At 47.0% G+C, this 20,522-nt stretch overlaps 1 protein-coding gene and 1 long non-coding RNA gene across 2 annotated transcripts; one reads left to right on the top strand and one right to left on the bottom strand.

The window, feature by feature from the left end:
• Window positions 1-356: 356 nt before the first annotated feature.
• Window positions 357-18,314, top strand: LOC124663582 (probable LRR receptor-like serine/threonine-protein kinase At1g67720). Its single transcript, XM_047201269.1, has 10 exons — window positions 357-435; window positions 7,328-7,862; window positions 9,523-10,010; window positions 10,112-10,279; window positions 10,319-10,518; window positions 10,598-10,724; window positions 17,289-17,357; window positions 17,445-17,631; window positions 17,783-17,921; window positions 18,012-18,314. The coding sequence occupies exons 1-10, from the start codon at window positions 357-359 to the stop codon at window positions 18,312-18,314; spliced, it is 2,295 nt and encodes a 764-aa protein (XP_047057225.1).
• Window positions 11,507-12,709, bottom strand: LOC124666823. The gene is made up of 2 exons (XR_006991060.1): window positions 11,794-12,709; window positions 11,507-11,716 (listed from the first exon to the last, which is right to left on the bottom strand). It is a non-coding gene; the product is annotated as an uncharacterized LOC124666823 (long non-coding RNA).
• Window positions 18,315-20,522: the final 2,208 nt, after the last annotated feature.

The following is a 20,522-nucleotide window of genomic DNA, read 5'->3' on the forward strand; positions in this document are numbered from 1 at the left end:
GTGGATCGACACGGCCGGTCTCCTTCTTGTCCGGTCGCGGTCGACGTTCTTGCTGTGGCACTTTGAGTAGAGGAGGGTTAGTAATCTTTATTTAGTTGCTTGCTCCAGTTCGTGCTTATTCAGGCTTCGGCCTCTTTCGTTAAACGTTATTTTCTAGCTGCCCCAGTACACCTTGGATAAATCATGGCCGTGTACAAATCCAGTTTTTTTTTCTAATGACACTTGATCTTATTTGATATTTATCTCTCATATATGCTACTCTCACGCGAGCATGTATGCTTTGGATAGCTGATTTCACCAGTGCATGCAGGAGCGGCTTGAGGATGTCCAGACCGAGTGAGTGCATGTCGCCTGCCATGGCTTCGGCTGCAGCACTCGTCCTCAAGCTCACCTTCGTGTTACTGCTACTCTGGTTGCCGTCGGCGGCTCAACCAGGTACCAATACTTTATCTTCCTTTTTATCGATCGGGAGATTTTATATTGTACATTCTGCTACACATTTCGCATGTAGTGTAGTATATAGAAGATAGAAGGGTTAAAATTGATTTGTCCCAATTTCGGCCAAAGGACAACTTGGTAATTATGTTAAGGGATCCTTCCATAATAAGTTATTAATCCTAGTTAATTTGTCAACAAAAATCAGTGAAATCCCTACGTAGGCGGTAGGCCTCGCACTGAACTCCTAAATATACGGCTTCGGAGAGCTCAGTCGTGCAGCACCACCGGCAGGCGCTTGTAAAGAGTCAACTTAATGTAGCAACAAGAAAACTCCATAAGTCAGAACAGTTGCCATAGCCATGCTTGTAAAGAGTCGAGCACTACTTCGTTAATTGTACAGAGAAATTTGTTGCCTTTGTTGTATTTGACAAAAATCACACAAACAAGTTTGGAGCGTCATTCTGCTTTCATGTCAAAGCTTGACAACATGCTGAGATACAGAACCTGGGAACAGAACTTAAAGGTACTAAAACACATATACGTCTCACTTAAACAATTGACGAAATGTAGAAGAATTGCGCAAAATTTGTTTGGCTGGTATATTTTTTCATGAGCAGATAAAGAGTTCTTGAATGCAACGACAAAATGCTAAATGAAACTGTCAAACGTTTCATTATCCAAACCATCAGGTCAGCATAATATGTTATACATGTTACAACCGTAGTCTCAGACTCTACACTGGATCTCGTCCCGTCGTATCACCGTAAAGAAACAATTTAACTACTCCTGGGCAAAGCTGCCACAATCAGTTTGGCCTGTTTTCATGATGTTCATTTTTTCCTTCTGCCTCGGCGTTTGCAACTAGCAGGCATTGAAGTATACCATCATATTATGGGACAAATCTTTGGTACTTCTCACTCGTTTGCAACTGGTCTCTTCTCCAGCAGGACATAATTTCTTGAGAGGCGGAAGAACATGAGATGATTCGGCGAATATACTATCCGAAGGTCCCTTTGATGGGATAAAATATCTGAAACCTATTTTTTTCAATTCCAGCTATGGAAGTTCTTCATAAATAGAAGCGTAACTGATTGGTGCTGCAACGACAGAGATGAGAATGAGTACATGTTTTACGAGTTCTCACTTCTCAAGTTAAAGGTCCAAATTGGTTTCATCAGGCACACAGTAATGATATTCAGAAAAACACTATCATGTATGACTCCATTTAACAATAGAAGCGATGTCAACTTGTCCTATGATATTCAAGTACCATATAAACCCTCCGAATACCAAATACAGATTGTAAATAATAGCAGGTTAAGATAATGAACAACAAAGCCATACCACAAACTCACCAAGGTTCATCAGCTAGGGTATTTTTCTATTTGTGCTTGCTAATTTGCGACTCGTTTCGGGGATCAAAGATAACATTCCGTATGAACACATTATCTGGATCATCGACCATTAAATTAAAAAATGCAATAATCACTCTCTAAATCATTATTAAACAGGCCAGTAGAGAGTTACAGTAAATACAATCATAACTACTTCAATATAAACATGTTTGTTCAGATGAAATAGTAATCAAGTCACTTGTATTAGCCAATCCATCTAGATTGACTTCTTACATCAATTGTTCGCTCTAGTACAAAAAAAAAAGCATGCACATGAATTCTCAAATTTATGCGTGGCCATTTGCTCTAACCATGAATCAACTATCCCATCAGAATTCAGGAGCCGGATCAAACACCAAAATGGGATGCAATCAAATACCACAACGGAATCTAGAATGCATAGACATAAAATGTTAGTGAAAGGGGGGATTTTTACCGGTATGAGGTGGGCTTATCGGTGTCGGAGGACGAATCAGAAATGACATGTCAGGAGTTTTGGCCAAAAAACTAGCGGACGACACACAAAACAAGTAGCAGCAGCGGGTTAAGACTGGAACCTGGCCTTTCAGGAGGACTCGGAAATGTCCTCGCGGACCCACTTGAGCTCTTCCATCCGGTCGTCGGCCAGGAGCGCCCGTCGGTGCTCGGCGTGACGCGGGTGCCTGGGCTCCCCTGAAGCGAGCGAGTGCAGCCAGAGCTACTTCGAAATAGAGGGGAGAGTAGAGGTAAAAGGAGAAGTGCCTGCCTCTGCTGGCCCCGCGCGCTGCCGCCCCCGCGGGAAGCTCCGACCATGGCAAATGTGGCGGCGGGTTAAGGCTGAGTTGCAGAGTACGGCAAATGCTGCAAGACGAAGGCGCACGGCGAAACGCGGGGGATCGACGGAGTTGCGGGGTGCTTGGAGGATTAGACGGTGGCACCCGGCCGCGGCGACGGGTTGTAGTAGGCGGCGACCATGGCGTACGGGATGGGGGAAGAAAATGATCGCAAAATTCTTGTCCTTTTAGATCCTGACTTAAGATTTATATTATTTTTAAAATATTAAACTATGTCAAATTTAACCAAATTTGAACCAAAAAAATATTAACATGGAAAATACAAATTAATATTGTTAGATAAATAATGAAATGTATTTTTATATGGTATCTATTAAATACTCCCTCCGATCTATATTAATTGTCACTAATATAAATGTATCAAGACATATCTCACTTCTAGATACATCCATACTAGTGGCAAGTCATATGAATCAAAGGAAGTATCATATTTATTGATAGATTTTTTTTTAAATTTTGATCAAACTTTATTTGGTTTAACTTTTAACAAAATATAAGACTTAAGCTTGGAATGGAGGTAGTAAGGAATAAACAAAAGATTTTTTTTATGATGTACATCCCTAAGGCATACATTACTATTTGTATTCGTAAACATAACAATACAAAGTTGGTAAGCATATAAACAACATAAGGCAAAGACATCTAAAAAACATAAAGCAAGGAGGATACAAGAGTTGTACTTCTGCAATCTGCCATAGCCACAAATATCAAACACATATGTCCTTCACCGTCGTAGGAGAAGAAGAACATCAACAGGTGGTTAACTCTTCGACGCTGAAGAAAACTCCTATCCAGAAGATGTTAACAAGCCGCATAGCTACCAGCCCTGGAAGACTGAATCTAACCTGATAAGTAATCATAGCCGGAGGTGTTCTTTGAGCCTCTTCAACGCCGGAGCCACCTGTTCGCGCAGGCCCACCAAAGTTGCTTGGGTTAAAGACGTAAAGGTAGTTGTGGGCCCAACAACTTTTCATTCTTTTTTTTTTGGAAAATGTTGATATCTTGCTGTTGATTTAGAAATATGGAGGGTCTAGATCATGTAGCGCGTGGGTCCTTATTTTCTCATGTTTGCTCGATAGTTTTTGGGAAGAGAAAAACCAAGCGATGTCATATCCCAAGACATGTAGAACAAAGACTAATCCACGTATCTCTCTCTGGAGAAGTACGCTCACTAATATCAGAAACAAGTCCTTATTTAAGGAGCATGCAGAGTATACCTCGGCATGCTTGAGGCCCAACTGGACTTGGTATCAGGCAAAGAAAAATGTAACACGTAGTTACTTGATCTAGGCCCCACTCTGATAAGAAACCCAAAAGTCCGGCGAGGCGTGAGCGGGGGCTCTTCGTTAAACTGCCTAGTTGCACTACTCACACCCAACAAACTTGACTAAGCACCGTGGACATTTGATAACTATTTTTTTATTTTCACAAATATTACATGTTTTTGAATTTTTTAAAAATTATTACACTGTCGAGCCAGCCTAACCCGACTGGTCTAGCTAGACTCCGTGGATTCCTCCACGTGACAGACTGTTGGCCTCCTCCTTTCGGGTACCCAACAAGTCAACTTTAGAGCATCCAGCCGCGTCCCCCAAATCGTCCCCCAAACCGCGCCGGATTGAGCGTTTGGGGGACGTGTTTCGTTCGTGCCGCGTTTGGGGGACGTCGCTCCCGGCCGCGTCCCCCAAACAAAATTTCGCAAATTTTAAACTTAACTAGATTCGATTAGATTCGTCCAAACTTACATAGATTCGAACGAAATTTGACTAACTTTAAAACTAAACCTAATCTAGAACCACTTGCGGCGGCCGGAGGCGTCGTAGTACCGCCGGAAGTTGTACATCTCGTCGGTGACGACCTCCTCGCTTGACGCGCTCGTCGACGGGCTCGTCCACGGGCTCGTCCTTCACCAAGCCGCTTGGTCCTCGCCTCGCCGTCGTCGGTGAGGTCCACCGGCGGCTTGCCGGAGTCGCGGATGGACATGGCGATCGCCGCGTCCAGGTCGCCTCTCCAGGCGTCCTTGTCGTCCATGGACGCCAAGAACGCCGCCCGCAGCCCCGGGCGGTCCTCGGGGTCGTCGGCCGCCGGCGATGAGCCGCCGCCGCCGCTCGTACTCCGCCGCCGAGCGCCGCTCGCGACGCTTCCTCCGGCTCCTCCTTCACCTACGGCTTCGGGATGAGGAGGGCGCCGCCGCGCCTCCCTTGCTGCCGCCACGCCTCGTGTTGACGGGCGTCGCCGGCTCCTCCTTCACCTCCCGTTTGGGAACGGTGTACGGCGCCGATCGGTAAGACGAGGACGGCGTCGATCGCGCCGGTCCCGAGGAAGAAGAGTGCGAGGAGGACGAGTACATCGTCCTCTCGGCTGCCATTGAGGAGACGGCGGCGGCGACGACGGCATCTCCGGCCTTGGAGCGCCGTTGCGGATGCCGCGGATGACGTTGTCGAGGGTGCGCCCGGAACGCCCTGGAACGGGCGCGGCCATCCTTGTTCCAGCCTATTGGGGCCGCCGACGAGGTTGCTCGGTGCTGCGCATCTCGATGTCGTACTTCGCCTTGAAGTACGTCGTCCACCGAGCGTCGTTGTTGTCGATCGCCCACGTCGGATCCAACCGCTCCCGGGCGGTGAGTTGAGCCCGACGGGCCTTGACGGCGTCCCACCATTGCTCCGTGCGCGGCTCGGCGGCGGCGGAACGCCAATGCCGTTCACGGCCATCTTCCAGCCCGCCGCCTGTGGCAGCCGCATGTCCGGCGGGACCGGATACCGGCGTGGTACGGCGCCCACGCCTCCGCCACGGTGAGGCTGCCGCGGCCGAGCCGTTGCGCCGCGGCGATCTTGCGGGAGGACGAGCTCGACATTTTTTGAGCGGCGAGGAGAGGATCCGGGAAGGGGAGGCGGCGGCGACGAGAAGGATTATGATGAGCGGCGATAATCGGAGGGCGTCTTAAAACAGCGGCGGCAGCGGGTGGTTGCACGCAATAACTCCGGCGCGGACGGCCACACGGCCATGCACGACGAGACGCGTCCCTCGCGTCGCCCGGGAAAACAGGGACGCCATTAACGTCGCTTGACCAAAGGTAGGCGACGTGGTTTTAGCCTTCCGTGCCGCCGACGCGTCGGGCCCGCGTCGGTTGGCCTCGCTTTCGTTGTGTCCGGCGTCCCCGAGCGTCCCTGTGGGACGGGGACGGGCTCGGGGCGCCGGACACCGTATCGGGCCGCGCCGGACAAAAATGGGCTTTGGGGGACGCGGCTGGAACGCTTTTTTTTTTGTCCGGCGCGCCCCAAATCGCTTTGGGGGACGGTTTGGGGGACGCGACTGGAGATGCTCTTACTTTGGGGTTTCTCTGCCTCAACTAGTCCCTTTCGGGATTCCTTACCCTGGCGGTGTAATACTTTTTTAAAAATTCAAAAATATATGATATTTGTAGAATTAAAGAAGAAATATTTTTAGAAAACAATTCGCCCCATTTACTACAGCCTGACGAGTCGTTCGCAGTATTCCTTCCTCCCCTTTCCCCAATCCCTTTCTTTCTCTGTCACGTTGACGAGGCCGAGGCCGAGGCCGCCGCCGCATGTCTTCGTCGCCCGCCGGCCGCCGCTGCGGAGGCAAGGCGGGAGGCCAGCTCGTCACGGCCCGAGTTGCCGAAGCAGGCTTCCGGACCCGCGGGTCGGCATTCTGGGAGACGCGGACTCCCTCACACTCCCTAGTCCCGAGGTCCCACGGCATCCTCGTCGCGCCGCCGGCAGCTGCAGCAATCAGGCGGCAGGCCGAGATGCGCCCCCACCTGCAAACTGCCCTCGCCCCGGAGCGGCTCCAAATTGACGCGCATCCCGCACGCTCGCCTCCTCTGCAACTCCGCGTGCCCAACACCAGCTCCCTCCGGCCGCCTGCCTGCACAGTGCAGCTGGTCTGATCCTTGACCCTGCTGTCCTTCACGGGCAATCAGATCCTAGCCTGGATATGGGCTAACAGGCTGGTTCGGCCCAGCTAACCGTAGACTTCCAGCCCAGTAAAACAGCAGAGCTGCGTGCGGAACGTCAAAGGCCTCGCATTATATTGTTCAATTTCTTGGCGAGTACAAAGTCGTGTTACCAACACAAGTATGTGTCATAAGAACACTACTGACGCTCCATGGTTACCAACAATACCAATTCACGGAGACCCTTTTGTGCCTCACACCTAGTGCTATATCATATGCTAAAAAAAAACCTAGTGCTATATCCTACCCGAACGACATGCTCTATCATGTTTTCTCCCGTATCACACCGACTCGATCTTAAAAAGAGTGAAACTTATTTTACCTTGGGGCCTGCCGATCCACGTTGCCAACGGATTGTTGAGACATTGCCAATCCCAATGCAGCGGCCGCTCATCGCCACATTTCTGCCCCCGTCTCAACCGGCCCCGAGCAAAGTTTTTGGGTTAATATGATTATTTTCGATCTGGTCTACATTAGGATGTTGGTTAATACAAAGTTGATTTCATTTACCAATTACATCATATACACTCTCACATGTACTTATCTATGTATATGATGCTTGTGACTTCTCTAAACAGTACATAGTTGATTTTTTTTATAATTCTCAAACAACTTATCATTGTACAATTTTAAAACTACAAGTGATCCTAATTTGATTAACATATTGTATCCATTTCATGATGCAGGTTTCCTTAGTCTGGATTGTGGCGGGGAGACTGGGGAGTACATGGATGGAGTTGGAATCCACTGGACTTCCGACTCCAACTTTGTCTCCGGTGGCCAGACAGCGACCTTACCAGGCCATCAACTTCAGAAGCAGTACAGGACTGTACGATACTTCCCGCCGGACAAGAGGAAGTATTGCTATACTATTGATGCAAGGGAGCGGACAAGATACTTAGTGAGGGCTAGTTTTCTATATGGTGACTTCGATCACAGCCCTGTCTACCCTAAGTTCGATCTCTCCCTTGGGTCCACTCACTGGTCCACGGTTGTGATTTACGATGCGAGCTCCGTCGTAGTTGAAGAGGCTATTGTACTAGCTCCTACTCCCGAGTTGCGCATCTGCCTCTCAGAAGCTACCACGGGCCAACCTTTCATTTCTACGCTAGAGGTTCGAATGCTTGGTGGCTCAGCTTACTCCACACCATACGAGGCACAGTTTTTCCTGAGTCTATTTGCAAGAATCAACTTCGGGGCAGAAAACAATCAATCAATCAGGTACACATAATGTTCTTTCGTGTTGGTACCGCTTCTTTTAATGAATTATACTCGTGATACACTTATCATGAATGCTACTAGTTTAGGAACAATCTTCACATTGTTAAATACATAATTTAGGAAATTACCCATCGGTTATAATGATGAGTATGATAACTTGGCTGGTATACTAATGGCAACAAGACTTGTCACAACCGCTTGGTTTTTTTTTTTTTTTGAAACTTTCACCGGGGGGGAAAGACTCCCCACCTGAATATATTGCTTCAAAAGAGCATTATAAGACCAGGCTCTTGTCCACCCATAAGGGTTGACATTGGTCAGGATAGATAGTTTTTTACATTAGAAAAGAGGAGGAGGTAGACACGAACAGTACGTTCGTCGACTAAAAGAGGAGACAATATACAGACACAGTACAGAGAAGTGCTACCAAATGCAGTCTAGGGGTATCACAATACCGAGATCTTGCAAACGCCAGTCCACCTACACACAAGCGGTCATCCCCGGGTTGGCGGTCCGGAGCCGCTCTGGTCAACGAGTGTCGTCTGCTTTGTCGAAGGGCCATGCTCCGCCGAGACGACATTTCAGATGAGAAGTTAGCAATGCCTTCGAAGGGCATTGCAAGGCCGAGATTTCACCAGACTTCACGAACCTTGGCCAGTGGCTCTGCCATATGGACGACAAAGAGCACTTGGTTTGGTATGCTTCCATGTAGGATAAACATTTTTTTAGAACACCATTGAGCATAAACATTATAACTTGACTTGCCAATAGTTTTCATTGTTTATTTTTTACATTGCAAAAAAGAGTTTGGTTATAATGGCCTCATGTGGCAAATAAATATAGTTCGGATTGGTTTGCCAGGAAACAATATTTCTTTAATTTTATCCAGGAAACACTTTAGTTTGGTTATAATGGCCTCATGTGACAAGTTTGGAACGAGGAAAATATGATTTTATATGTATTTTTTTAGACAACTTGCCAAACTTTACCGATCATAAGGAGATGTTTGTAGAACAGGGAGTGCTTGTCAAGGTATCGGTTGCATAAAATAGGGCTTAACGCAGTACTAGGCCAGGCCACGACCAAACATGTGACAGAATATCATTTGGGTTCAGGCTTCAGTAAAGTCCACCACCAGCAAAACTAGACCTTTTTCCCAAACTTGAGAGGATATCAGCCCCAGAAGACCACACTGTTCGGTAGGAATCTATGGCCTTTCTAACTTGTGGACCTTGTTGTGATGTGCCATGTGTTGGGTTTCAGTGGGCTGAAACTGGTGGTGGTTTATTTGGCAGAGGGAGTTGTTGGCTTGAAGTGGTTAGGGGGGATTTGGCCTGATGAAATAATTTTGCTCAGTTTTAGGCTGGTTTTCAGCCCATTGCTAGCCTTATAGGCATGAGACGCGATTATAGTAGTACTAGCTCTGTTCATAAAAGAATGTCAAAAGTTTGTCTAAATTTAAATACACTCTTTAGTGTATAGATACGTCCAAATTTAGATAAATCTTTGACATCCTTTTATGAACGGAAGGAGTATTAAAATTTCTTGTTTCTGTGTGCGCTTTGTTACGGGCACATATCGTATTATCCCTTCCGTTGTTTGCCATCTCACCAAAATGTTGTCACCGCTGAACTGTGATCTCTCTTTTTTTAATTCTCAGGTATCCTGATGACCCATTTGATAGAATATGGGAATCTGATTTGGGGAGGAGTGATCTTTCTGATGTTGCTGGTGGGACGAAAAGAATATCTACTTCGAAGTCAATTTTTGTTGGTACTCAGGAAGAACCTCCTGAAAAGGTGATGCAAACTGCAGTAGTTGGTCAAAGGGGATATTTGTCCTATTGGCTTGCCATGGAGACATTCTCAGTAAATGCATGGGCAGCAACGTATTTTGCAGAAATCGAAGACCTAGCTCCAAACGAGACCAGAAACTTTACGTCACATATTTCAGGCTGGCCAGGATTCAATGATTTAGCCATTGACATAGCGGCGACTACACATGGAAAGTATCGGGTATATGAAGCAAGCTACAGCAACCTCTCTTCTCTGGTTTTCTCTTTTGAGTTAGAGAAGGCGAAGAATTCTTCAAGGGGACCCATCTTAAATGCCATCGAGATCTACAACTATATTCAAATTACTCAGGATGGTAAGAAATAGTCTCTTATTTTTATGTTACGTAATAATCTTGATCCAAAAAATGATGCAGAAAATGGAAAAATAAATTATCTTGTAACCGGTACTTCTTAGGGACAGGTGGCAGGCAGCCACGAAGGCGAGTAATAGTAATTGCTGCTTGTACCGTGGCTGGAGCTATTTTGCTACTTGGTGCTATTGGATGCTGCCTGTTCTTTACGCGGAAGAAGAAACCCTCAGATGGTGCGTGTCCATTACCGAGTATTTTGCAGCCACTTTTAGGTCATTTGACAATTGACATTGTTAATTTGTTATTTGCAGCGGAGCTAGGCTTGAACGGATCAGCTACAGCAAGATTTACCTTATCGGATATTGAAGATGCCACCAACAACTTTGAGAGAATACTAGGGTCTGGTGGGTCTGCCAAAGTGTACCATGGAAAGCTAAGAGATGGGCGAGAGATCGCAGCCAAAGTTCTGATAAGCAACTCCGATAAGAGCATCAAGGATTTTTTGAATGAGGTAAGCTTCTTGTATGCAGAATAATGATATGAATATTATGACCAGTTAATTAATTGATTGTCTTGCTTTGTTACTTCAGATAGCTTTGCTTTCCAGAATACATCACAGGCAATTAGTGAATTTCCTTGGTTACAGTCAGAAAAAGGGAAAGAGAATTCTTGTATACGAGTTCATGGAGAACGGGACGCTAGAACAGCATATTCGTGGTACGTCTCACAACTACAAGCATCTACAGTAGTTCATACTTCATAGAATCCATAGCATTCTGTTCTCATGCACAAATATCGATAATTATAAGCAACTGACACGAAATAAAATGTCACGCGTCTGTTCCCAGGAGGGACTGGATTGTTTTCTTTCTTGTTTTTGGGCCTTCGTAAATTAGGGGCTTGTTTGAACCTCGAATAGATCCCTGCTGTATTGCTCTTCCCTGAAGAAAGTACGGGATTTTTAGCCTTCTTTTTGTTAGTTATTGGACTGCTTGCCGCAAACCTTGACCTCCCTGACGACCATGAAACACCATCACTCCAGAAGTCTATGCGATGTTAACCCTTTTGTTCGAATTATTTGATTTTTTTAGTGACCTTAGACAAACATCACCCAGTAGCCACAAACAAATATCAGCCAACATAGCACCCAAGTTTCAGACTCCACTGCTCCTTGAAGCAACGGAAGAGCCTCTGCTGCATCATCTCAGAGACACGACAGTAGCAGGGGACCGATCCGGGGTTTTTTCCTGCTGCGTCATCTCAACAAGATAAGTTTCTGCCCAATCATGGCAAACAACATCGCCCCTTACCCTGCACCATAAAAGTACACCAGACATTCACCTAATCTTCAGTAGGCAGAAGTGCCATGATCTTCACCAATAGCTTCAAGCCCCAACAACGAAGTCAATCTGCAGCTCCCAAACCAAAGAAACAGCGACACATTTTTGTTTTGTTTTGCTTTTGTTTTTAGAAAAAGCAGCAGCGCCTGTTTCATTATATCGAGAAGAAGATAACATGAATTATCGAAAGGAAAGAAGAGGATAACAACATTTCGCCATAGTTTCCACGAGAAAAACATGAATACGGCGCCACTTCTTAGGGTATTCACAGTCAGGGCCTCGTTGTAATTTCTTCTTTCATTCAGGTCCTTCTTGTAATTGTTCACCCACCGCCGATGAAATGGAAGCTCCAGGCCTTCGTGCCCTTATCTGTTCAAAAAAAAAAAAAAACAGTCATTCTGTGTATACACTGTCAACCCCATGACCTCTTTAACAGCAGTAGATACCAAGTCTTGCATGTGGTTCAGCTTGTGCAGAGTGTTGGACCAGATTTGTGTTGCGAAACTCCATCCAGCCAGGGGTCCTAGTACTTTGATCACTCCAGGAGCATCTAGGACGGCTATATTTTCTCCCACAAGGCCTGATTTTAACCAACTCTCGGTAAAAAAAAAACTAACTCAACAGATTCAATCAGAAATTTTGGCGCTGCACAACTAACTCAGTTGCATAGGATTTTCCCCTGCACACATGGAAAGAAATTAGGTATCTAAATAACTAAGACTAGATAATCTTGGGCGTTCTCTAACTTGACAGAATCCACTAGATTTCCAATCTGTAAAGATGTCAGGCAAATTCGGATCTTCTTTAACTTCTGTAGTAGATGAACATTCTCTTGAATTGATTTACTGACAACATATGTGAATGACATTCCATATAATAAATGGCTAGGTGAATGAGAACATTTTGACAACTGCACTTTTACTTGGCTCAGTTACAATATATATTATGCATATCATTCTCAATCTAGCAACTACGCTACCAGCTTCATGATGTGGCACAGATTTGCATCAAAGCTACCAGTAAAGACTAGTAAAAAGCGGAGTGAATGCATACTTCACAAGAAGAAAAGCCAGATACACTGCAATTAGCTTCAATAGACCATGGGGTCAGCAAATCAGGGAACTGATTAGTTGGTACAGCAATTTACGCCAGCAGACGGGGAGGTAGGGAGGGATGAGAGGTTCAGTGTCTTGAGGCAGCAATCCAAGCACTTAGATTTCTGCACTTTTATGTCGTTGCCTCTTACAACATTTGCGAAGAAAAGAACAAACATTGACAAAGAGAGGCGCGACGGCAGGGTTGTAGAACGCACCGAACAACGAAGCCTGTCTTGCCAGACATGCCGCCCCTATGGTGGCCGTCGTCGTCGAGGCGGAGGTTGACGCCATGGCGCGGAGCGCGCTGAGGATGCCCATAATTTCGTGCAGTTCTTCAAGCGTGGGCGTGTATGGGCAGCCCCGCCAGGAACTTGTGCCCGTCGGAGGAGGGCACGGCGCGGAGGCGCGGGGTCACCATCTGCGGCGCGGAATCAGTCAGGAACCTGGAGTGGACGAGCACCAAGAGGACAGCAGGGGCAGCGGCTGGGAGCCATGAATCGGGGGATTGAGCGAGGCGGCACGGTGGGATTAACGAGTTTTTTTTTTTTGTGAACTACTAGAGTGGAGTTAGGGCAGCCGATCTTAGCGCAGCCGGTGCCCGGTGACCCGGTGTGCTGGCCTGGTGGGTGTGGGCGTCTACGGACTCGGCTTCAGTGACTTGTGAATCTAAAAGCCTCTCCAGCCCGTTTGGATTCCCCGTGCCCGAAATCCGGCGCTATACAATTTAGCCTGCGGAAGCCCATATTTCCAGCGACGAATCTAAAATGGATGTAAAATTTAAATAAATATAGACGAATTCAGAAAAAATCAGACGAAATACGTTAAAACATAGACGAAATTTAGAGATATTTAACATATATATGCGAGTTCGCATATATATAGGCCGAATTCGTAGTACATTTAAATTCTGCGAGAGGGAATATAAACTAATTAAAAGGACGGCGATCTACATGCTAAAATGGCGGTAGAACACCGTGTAGTCGCCGCCGCCGTCGTCGTCGTCATCGCTGGAGTGGCCGGCGTCCTCGGGCGGTGGCGCCTGCTGGCTGCTCTGGCCGGCGTCTCCGTGCCAACGGCTGGAACCCTGGCCAGGGTCGCCGTGTGGCGGCGTCGGCCGATACCACTCATCGTCGATGCTCTCCTCCAGCTTGATGAGCGACACAGGTACGGTGGGTGTGGCGCGGCGCCGCGCGGCCGCCAGGTCCAGCAGACGCCTCTGCTGCTCCGCCTCCTGCCTCTCCCAGTCCTACATGGACCAGGCGAGCGCCGCGTCCATCGGGAGGGCGTTGTCGGCGAGGACGAGGTCGGTCAGCGACCTCGCAATGGCCTTGCGGATCGCCGCGTCCTCGGCCCGCTTGGCCTCCTCTTCGGCGAGCTGGGACGCAGCTGCGGCCACTACAGCCTCCTTCTTAGATGTCTTCCTCTTGCGGCCGCGCGATGGAGACGACCGGAGCCCCCCCCCCTCGCGGATGACGAGGGCGCCGCTGCTACGCCCTCTGGTCGGCGGTGGCGATGCCGACTCCTTCTTGACGGCCCTCGGCGTCGCTGGTGGAGGAGCCGACCCGCCCGACCTCGATGCCGACCTCGACGCCGATCCAGACAACGACGACGATGGCTCCATCCGCCACGGCGTCCACGAGCTCCCGTGCCGGCGCGACAAGGAAGGCGCCACCGGCGGCAGCATCCCCAGTACGGGGTAGTTGCCGACCTCGATGTGCGCGAGCACGTTCTCGAGGGTGCGGTCTGGCCCGCTCCACCAGCGGCGGCCGCTGGCGACGTTGTTGCGCGCAGGAGGAGGAGGGCCGTCATAGGCGGCGAGTTCATGCTCGTACCTTTGCCGGAAGAAGTCAGTCCATGCCTCGTAGTTGTCGGGTAGAAGCGCGGCTCGGCTCGCTGCTCGTCGCTGAGGGTGACGAGCACCACGTCGATCTCCGCCTCGAGGGTGGCGCGTCCTATTGGCGGCAGCGGGATCGGGACGCCCCCCCGCGCTCAGGCGCCAGCCTTCGGGCGCGCGGAAGTCCGGCGGCGCCGGGTAGCCCGCCGCGTGCAGCAGCCTCCCCTCCCATTGGTGGAGAGAACGCCGGCCGAAGCCGTTGTTCGCCGCGCCGTCGCCGAAGTCCGCCATTGCTCGGTCGAGGAGATTGGGGAGAGAAGTTTGGAGGTGAACAGGGAGACAAGGGCGGTGAATGCGGCCAGACGCGGTAGTTCCGCGATAAATAGAGGGAGCCGCGCGTGAATTCGAGGCGACGACATTAACTCGCCGTGTGGAAGCTACCCATTCGGCGAAGACTGACCGGCGGCAGGCTTTTGCAGCGCGCGGAAGACGATGCGATGAGGACGACGATCGGCTTTTCTCGCCGACAAGTCGGGGCCACTAGCCGTGCAGGAAGTTTTCTCGATGTTTCCCGCGCTTTCGTTTCCTCCGGACTCCCCGAGCGCTTCCCGGAGAACCGGGGATGACCTGGACTCATCGGATGGATGAAAGCCCAAATCCAAACGAAAATGAGGATCCAGAAACGCGACTGGGTCGTTTTCGTCCATCCGGATGAAAAACAGGGCTCTGGGGCCTTTCCAGGAACATGCCTGGAGATGCTCTAAGTCGCTGAAGTTAGAAACGTGATTGATCCCTCGTGAATTTTTTTTTTTTAATGGACCAAAAAAAAATTCTTGCACAACACTTTTTTTAAAGTTGACCTGATAGGCGCTTGATTCTACCGTTGGGTCAATCTGATTCATTGGACCGAAACTGAAAGGCTGAGATGGGTGACTTAGCCTCGTTGCTTAGGTTCACCAAGTCAATGAAGCTAAATCCTTCACATAGATATGTCAGAACTTCTGGAAGGTCCGCGCCACATTATTATTATTATTATTATGTAAGCCCACATCAACCAAGCAGGCCGACGCAAAAATATCTAACATACTACGTAGTATATCTGCGTTTCCTATTCATCGCCCGTTGGGCCGCTACAGCTCAGTGTTGAACGAAATCCAAGCAAGATCCGAAGAATTTTCTCTTGTACGTTTTGGTCACGAGAAGAGGGCGTCAAATGTAGAAGCTCATAGCCTAGCAAAGAACTCTGCATACTTATCACCAGGTCGTCATGTCTGGCTGATCAATTCACCAGACCATTTTTGTATTCCTATGACCATGTCTAATGAATAAAGGACGGCTGGTTATGCTCAAAAAAAAAAAAAAAACGTATATGGGTTTGCTGTCATTGATGAAAATCACCGAGTCCTCTATATTTTACCATTTTTTATGGTTTTTCCCTGATTAGTTTTTTTTTGCGAAACACGGTACAAACATAGACGCTCACACATACGCACATACACTCATCCCTATGAACGCACGCACACCCTACCTCTATGAGCACCTCCGAGAGACTGGGTCCAAGAAACTTCATCCAACGGGTCTTGAGACTGACGAAGTCACCACGTGCATCTCGCTGTCGATGAGAACATCGTCTCCCACTGAATAATATTCCGACTTTAACGAGACACCAAAGTATCAAACCTGGGGTTTGAACTCTGGTGGGATGAGGGTGCCACTGCCCTCCTATTCTCTGTTTTCGACAAGGAGTTTTCTCTCCATGTTGGCTGGCTTCTTTTCTTCCTTATTTCCTTTTCCTTTTCCTTTTCTATTTTTTAATTATTTTTTACTTTTTTGTTCTCCTTTGACACATGTTTTATATACTAGGATTTTTCATGTTTCATAGGAATATATTTCTGTTTCGTATGAACATTTTTTACTTTTCTATATAAGCATCGTTAAGATATTATAAGCACTTGTATACATGTATAAATATTTTTATCATACGTAGAGACAATTTCCCAGTTTATGAACATTTATACAAGCACATACGCATATCTATCTTTCTGAGATGGGAACGTTTATTTTTTACAGTCCATGTTTTTTAGTATGAAATAGAATAATGTAAAATAAAAATAACTTCCACGGTTCTACACAAAAATAAGACTTGCTCTAAATGGGCCGCATTTGGCGGGGGACATTTATGAGCTCCTTTAGGCTAGCCATAGTGCTAGTATCATAGGTAGTATCATGCATATTAGGCCCACAAAAATGATGATGTGGCATGCAATTAAGGAGGAGAGATAGGATTAGAGTAACATAGGTGGATACTGTATCATAGCGCACGTTACGAGAAAAGTAAATGCCAAATTGATCTTGTACATGGATTTACATTGGGATTCTAGAAAACAATAAATTTAGAAGTTTATGATACTACTCTATAATACCACCCACTATAGAGATAGTATCATAGACAAGTATCATATGCATGATACTAGTATATGATACTATGCACTATGACCAGCCTTAGGCCATGGAGTTATGGAGCTTGGCTAAAAGAAATATATAGGAGCTCCCCATTTGCACCGCTAAAAGGGTGAATTATAACATCTTAAATAGCATTCATATATTTTTAAATTATGCAATTGTGTTTACAATATTTTTATTGTAAGGAATGGAACCATCGTTAGTAGGGTGAGGTCAAACTCGTAGACCCATACATGGCATCTTCTTAAGGATATATCATCATTTCTCCTATGCTTACATCTGTACCATTAAATCAAGACCCATATGGTCTTCTTTTAAGCATATATGATCACATGTTCTATGCTTAAATACGTTTTGACTATTAGATACAAAATTGATGTTCTCCATTGAGAAATTTTTGTACTATGCAAAGAGTGAGGTCTAGTTGTTCTTTCCTAATTTCCTTTAGATCATTGTCTATTTTAATATATTAAACCTTATGGTATACAAAATATTAGGCAAATGCAATCATTGTAAATGTACATAAAACCCTTCCTGATATCTGTAGGTGGACCTGATGATGTGAAAATAACTAGTTGGTTACAACGTCTCCAGATAGCAGAAGATGTTGCAAAAGGTAACTCCCTCTATTATTTCATCCCAATTTTTCAATAGCATGGAGTCAAAACATTCTTACTTTTTTCTTGGATGTTTTAAATTTTAGGTATAGAGTATCTCCATACAGGATGTATCCCAGCCATCATTCACAGAGATATCAAGACAAGTAACATTCTCCTCGACAATAGCATGAGAGGAAAAATTTCAGATTTTGGCATATCAAAGGCTATGATTGATGGAGCTCCTAAGTCGGGACGCGGAGCTCCTGGGACAGTTGGCTATGTCGATCCAGAGTAAGGCCCTTCTCACCATCTCCTAATATTTCATATGTATTCTTTGCTTGTTTATGAGACAAAAATAGCTAGAGTGTCTCTTACCTAGTAGATTTTTGTTTTTTTTTGCAAAAAGTTTTTTGTTGTTGTTTAATGTGTTGATGATTTGTAGGTACGCTAGTTATGGGAAGCCAAATGAAAAGATCGACATCTATAGTTTTGGCGTCGTTATACTCGAGCTTATCTCAGGCGAAAAGCCAATCCCCGGTGAAAACTCGAGGCTCAGTGGTCATGGTAACATAGTCTTGTGGGTACGTCCTTGAGATGCATTGCTTGTACTTGAGACACATTTCATATTATTCTTTGCCATTTTCAACGACTAATAAACTTGAACGGTGTAGGCAAGATCACATATGCAGAGCGGAACCATTGATTTAATCATAGATGGATCTTTAGATATTGGGTATAACCCACAATCACTGCAAAAGATGGCCAACCTGGCTATGAGGAGCGTGGAGCCAGAGGGCGCGCAGAGGCCATCCATATGTGAGGTACTCAGGGAGATCCAAGATGCGATTCGGCTCGAGGTGCAGTTAGAGGCGCCCAACATGGAGGCAGTTGACACAGAAATTGTGGAGTTGGAGCATGTCCCTGATAATTGCCAAATTTTCAAGGACATGATCAACCCTGCGAATCGCAGATAAGTATGTATGCTTCTAACTTGTAGCCGCTATGTAGTGTTGCAAATTAGTTGGAAATTAGTTAGGTGGTACATATCACAAGTTTAGGATTATCATTAGCGTGCAAGCGTTTGAAGTAATATGGTTGCTTATGATATGTAGAAATGATCTGATTTTTAATGGTAAGAAATCTTCTCTTTCCAGGTCATTTACCGGTGTACCAATTTGTTTCATTCACGATCGCCTCTACAGGGTATGGATAACAAAGACATGTTTATGGATGTGTGTACATGGTTAAAGGAGATGGTGAGGAATATTTTTTTCTCACATGTATGACATTCTACCTATGCAAAGGGCGGGATGTAAGCTCCTAGGAATTATATCAGTGTGATGCCAACTTATAAAGCGCTTTTTATCACAGAGAGAAAACAAGTATGTGTCATGCTTGCGCCGTGATGTGGAATTATACACAGACCATATGTATCTGTTCAAACCAAGCTTTATGTTTCGACACTATTAGTAGTATGATTTTGCCTGCTCATATATACTTTGTTGGGTTACATGGATGGACAACATATTCGTACTTCTTCATCTATTGCAGTTCACTAACCTGCTGCTTATGCATTTGCCATAGTATTGGGCCATATCCACAAGCAGCTCAATGCAGCGGGATCCAGCGAACTGCCCGCGTGAGCAACCTTGTTGCTGTGTAATTGGTAGCGATCTTTGATGATCTCTGTCATGTTAGATAATGTAGACCATATGTAGAGTTTTCCAGATAAAAAACATGAAGAGAGTCCAGTACATTCCATAGAGGGGGATGGTGCACTGCAGGCTGCAGCTGCAAGTCGCCAGCGCAGAACTGTCGGCTCAACACATCCCGGTGAGGCTCCAAATCGCACATTGGATTGAAGACCAGCTTGTTCTTGCCCTGCAAGCTCCAGTGGTTGGATCAAAACGACTTGAGATTCTCTCACGATAGGATTCCATACGGCACTAGGGCTTAGCCGCATCGGCGTCGTCCTAATCACGACCCTGCCGCTCTTCCCGCTCAACCGTGCCATCACAACCGACTCCTCAATCCTCGTGGTTCGAGGGGAATCAGCCGCGACGGAGGGGAGATCCAGCGCCGCTGGGGCCGGGCTGTCCCACCTCGAGCTCCATCCGCTGGAGGAGGCGCCCAAATCGAAGATGTGGTTGAGTGCCGTGCTCCCAGACGCCACGCCGTCCTGTCGCAGAGGGACGAGCTCTCTGAGAGATGCAAGTGGGCCGGGCTAGGGATGAACCGCTCCACCGTAGCCACCAGATTCCGGAGAGGCGGCTCCCGATCCGCTCCTTCGGCACGGCGCTGGGGGAGGGGAGCTTGGCTGGAGGATGGTGTTGCGCAGAGAAGAAGGGGAAAAGAAGGCTCGTCGAGATGGGTGACAGACAGGGCAAAGGGAAGTGCGGGTTTGTTTGGCTCACAGGGTTCACCTCTCCAACGTAGAATTTGGCTGCGAGGAGGATATGGTAGGTTCAAGAAAACATGAAAATTATACCCTATATAAAAGTTAATCAATTTAGGTCATCTCATATTGATTTGGATACTGTAGAAGTGCTATTTATCCTCTTATCCTCTAATAGTTACGTGACGCGTGTTTTCTTTCAGTTGATTTCAGTCACTCGATTGTTTTTCGTTGCATCTTTTTTTTTACTGGGACAACCGACTACCGGTTGGTAGTCTTTCCTCTCTCTATTTTGCAATTTGCTTCCAGTCACCATGTTTTCTTTGCTTCCTTCACGTGTTGGATTTTCTTTGGTTAAAGCGGTGCTAGGCCCCGCCAAGAGCAGTCTTTAATTAGCTTCCTGCACTGATGCGTGCATATTCCCATGCTCTGGACTCTTCTTCCCCACGACCTCCTCTCTATTGTCCATCTCCAATGGCCTCAACCTGTGAGCTTCTTTCTAGCCAAGATTTTACCCTATGGCCAACTCAACACCGCACCTATGATTGCTGTCCATGGCCACAGCATCAGAGATCCGCGCGAGGGGGCCGTCGTGTGGGGGATTAGCAGGGATGCAGAGGGCGACCGAGGCTTGACGTCACCGTCTTCGACGTCGTTGGTGTTCTTGCTCCGGGGCTTAAAGAAGGTGGAGACAGCGGGGAGCCGCGGCTTTGGGCCACGAATCTTCTCTCCTCCAACTTTTGTTAATGTGCTAGGGCTTCCTCTCGCCGACCACCGCACAGCCGTC

The sequence above is a fragment of the Lolium rigidum genome, chromosome 6 (assembly GCF_022539505.1).
Source record: "Lolium rigidum isolate FL_2022 chromosome 6, APGP_CSIRO_Lrig_0.1, whole genome shotgun sequence".
NCBI classification, from domain to species: Eukaryota; Viridiplantae; Streptophyta; class Magnoliopsida; order Poales; family Poaceae; genus Lolium; species Lolium rigidum.

Excerpts from the sequence above, each read along its gene's own strand:
- LOC124663582 (XM_047201269.1), top strand. The coding sequence starts at position 357 with ATGGCTTCGGCTGCAGCACTCGTCCTCAAGCTCACCTTCGTGTTACTG. Across the intron at positions 10,280-10,318 it reads TATTTTGCAGCCACTTTTAG|CGGAGCTAGGCTTGAACGGA; the intron begins GTCATTTGACAA and ends TGTTATTTGCAG. Across the intron at positions 10,725-17,288 it reads GCTAGAACAGCATATTCGTG|GTGGACCTGATGATGTGAAA; the intron begins GTACGTCTCACA and ends TGATATCTGTAG.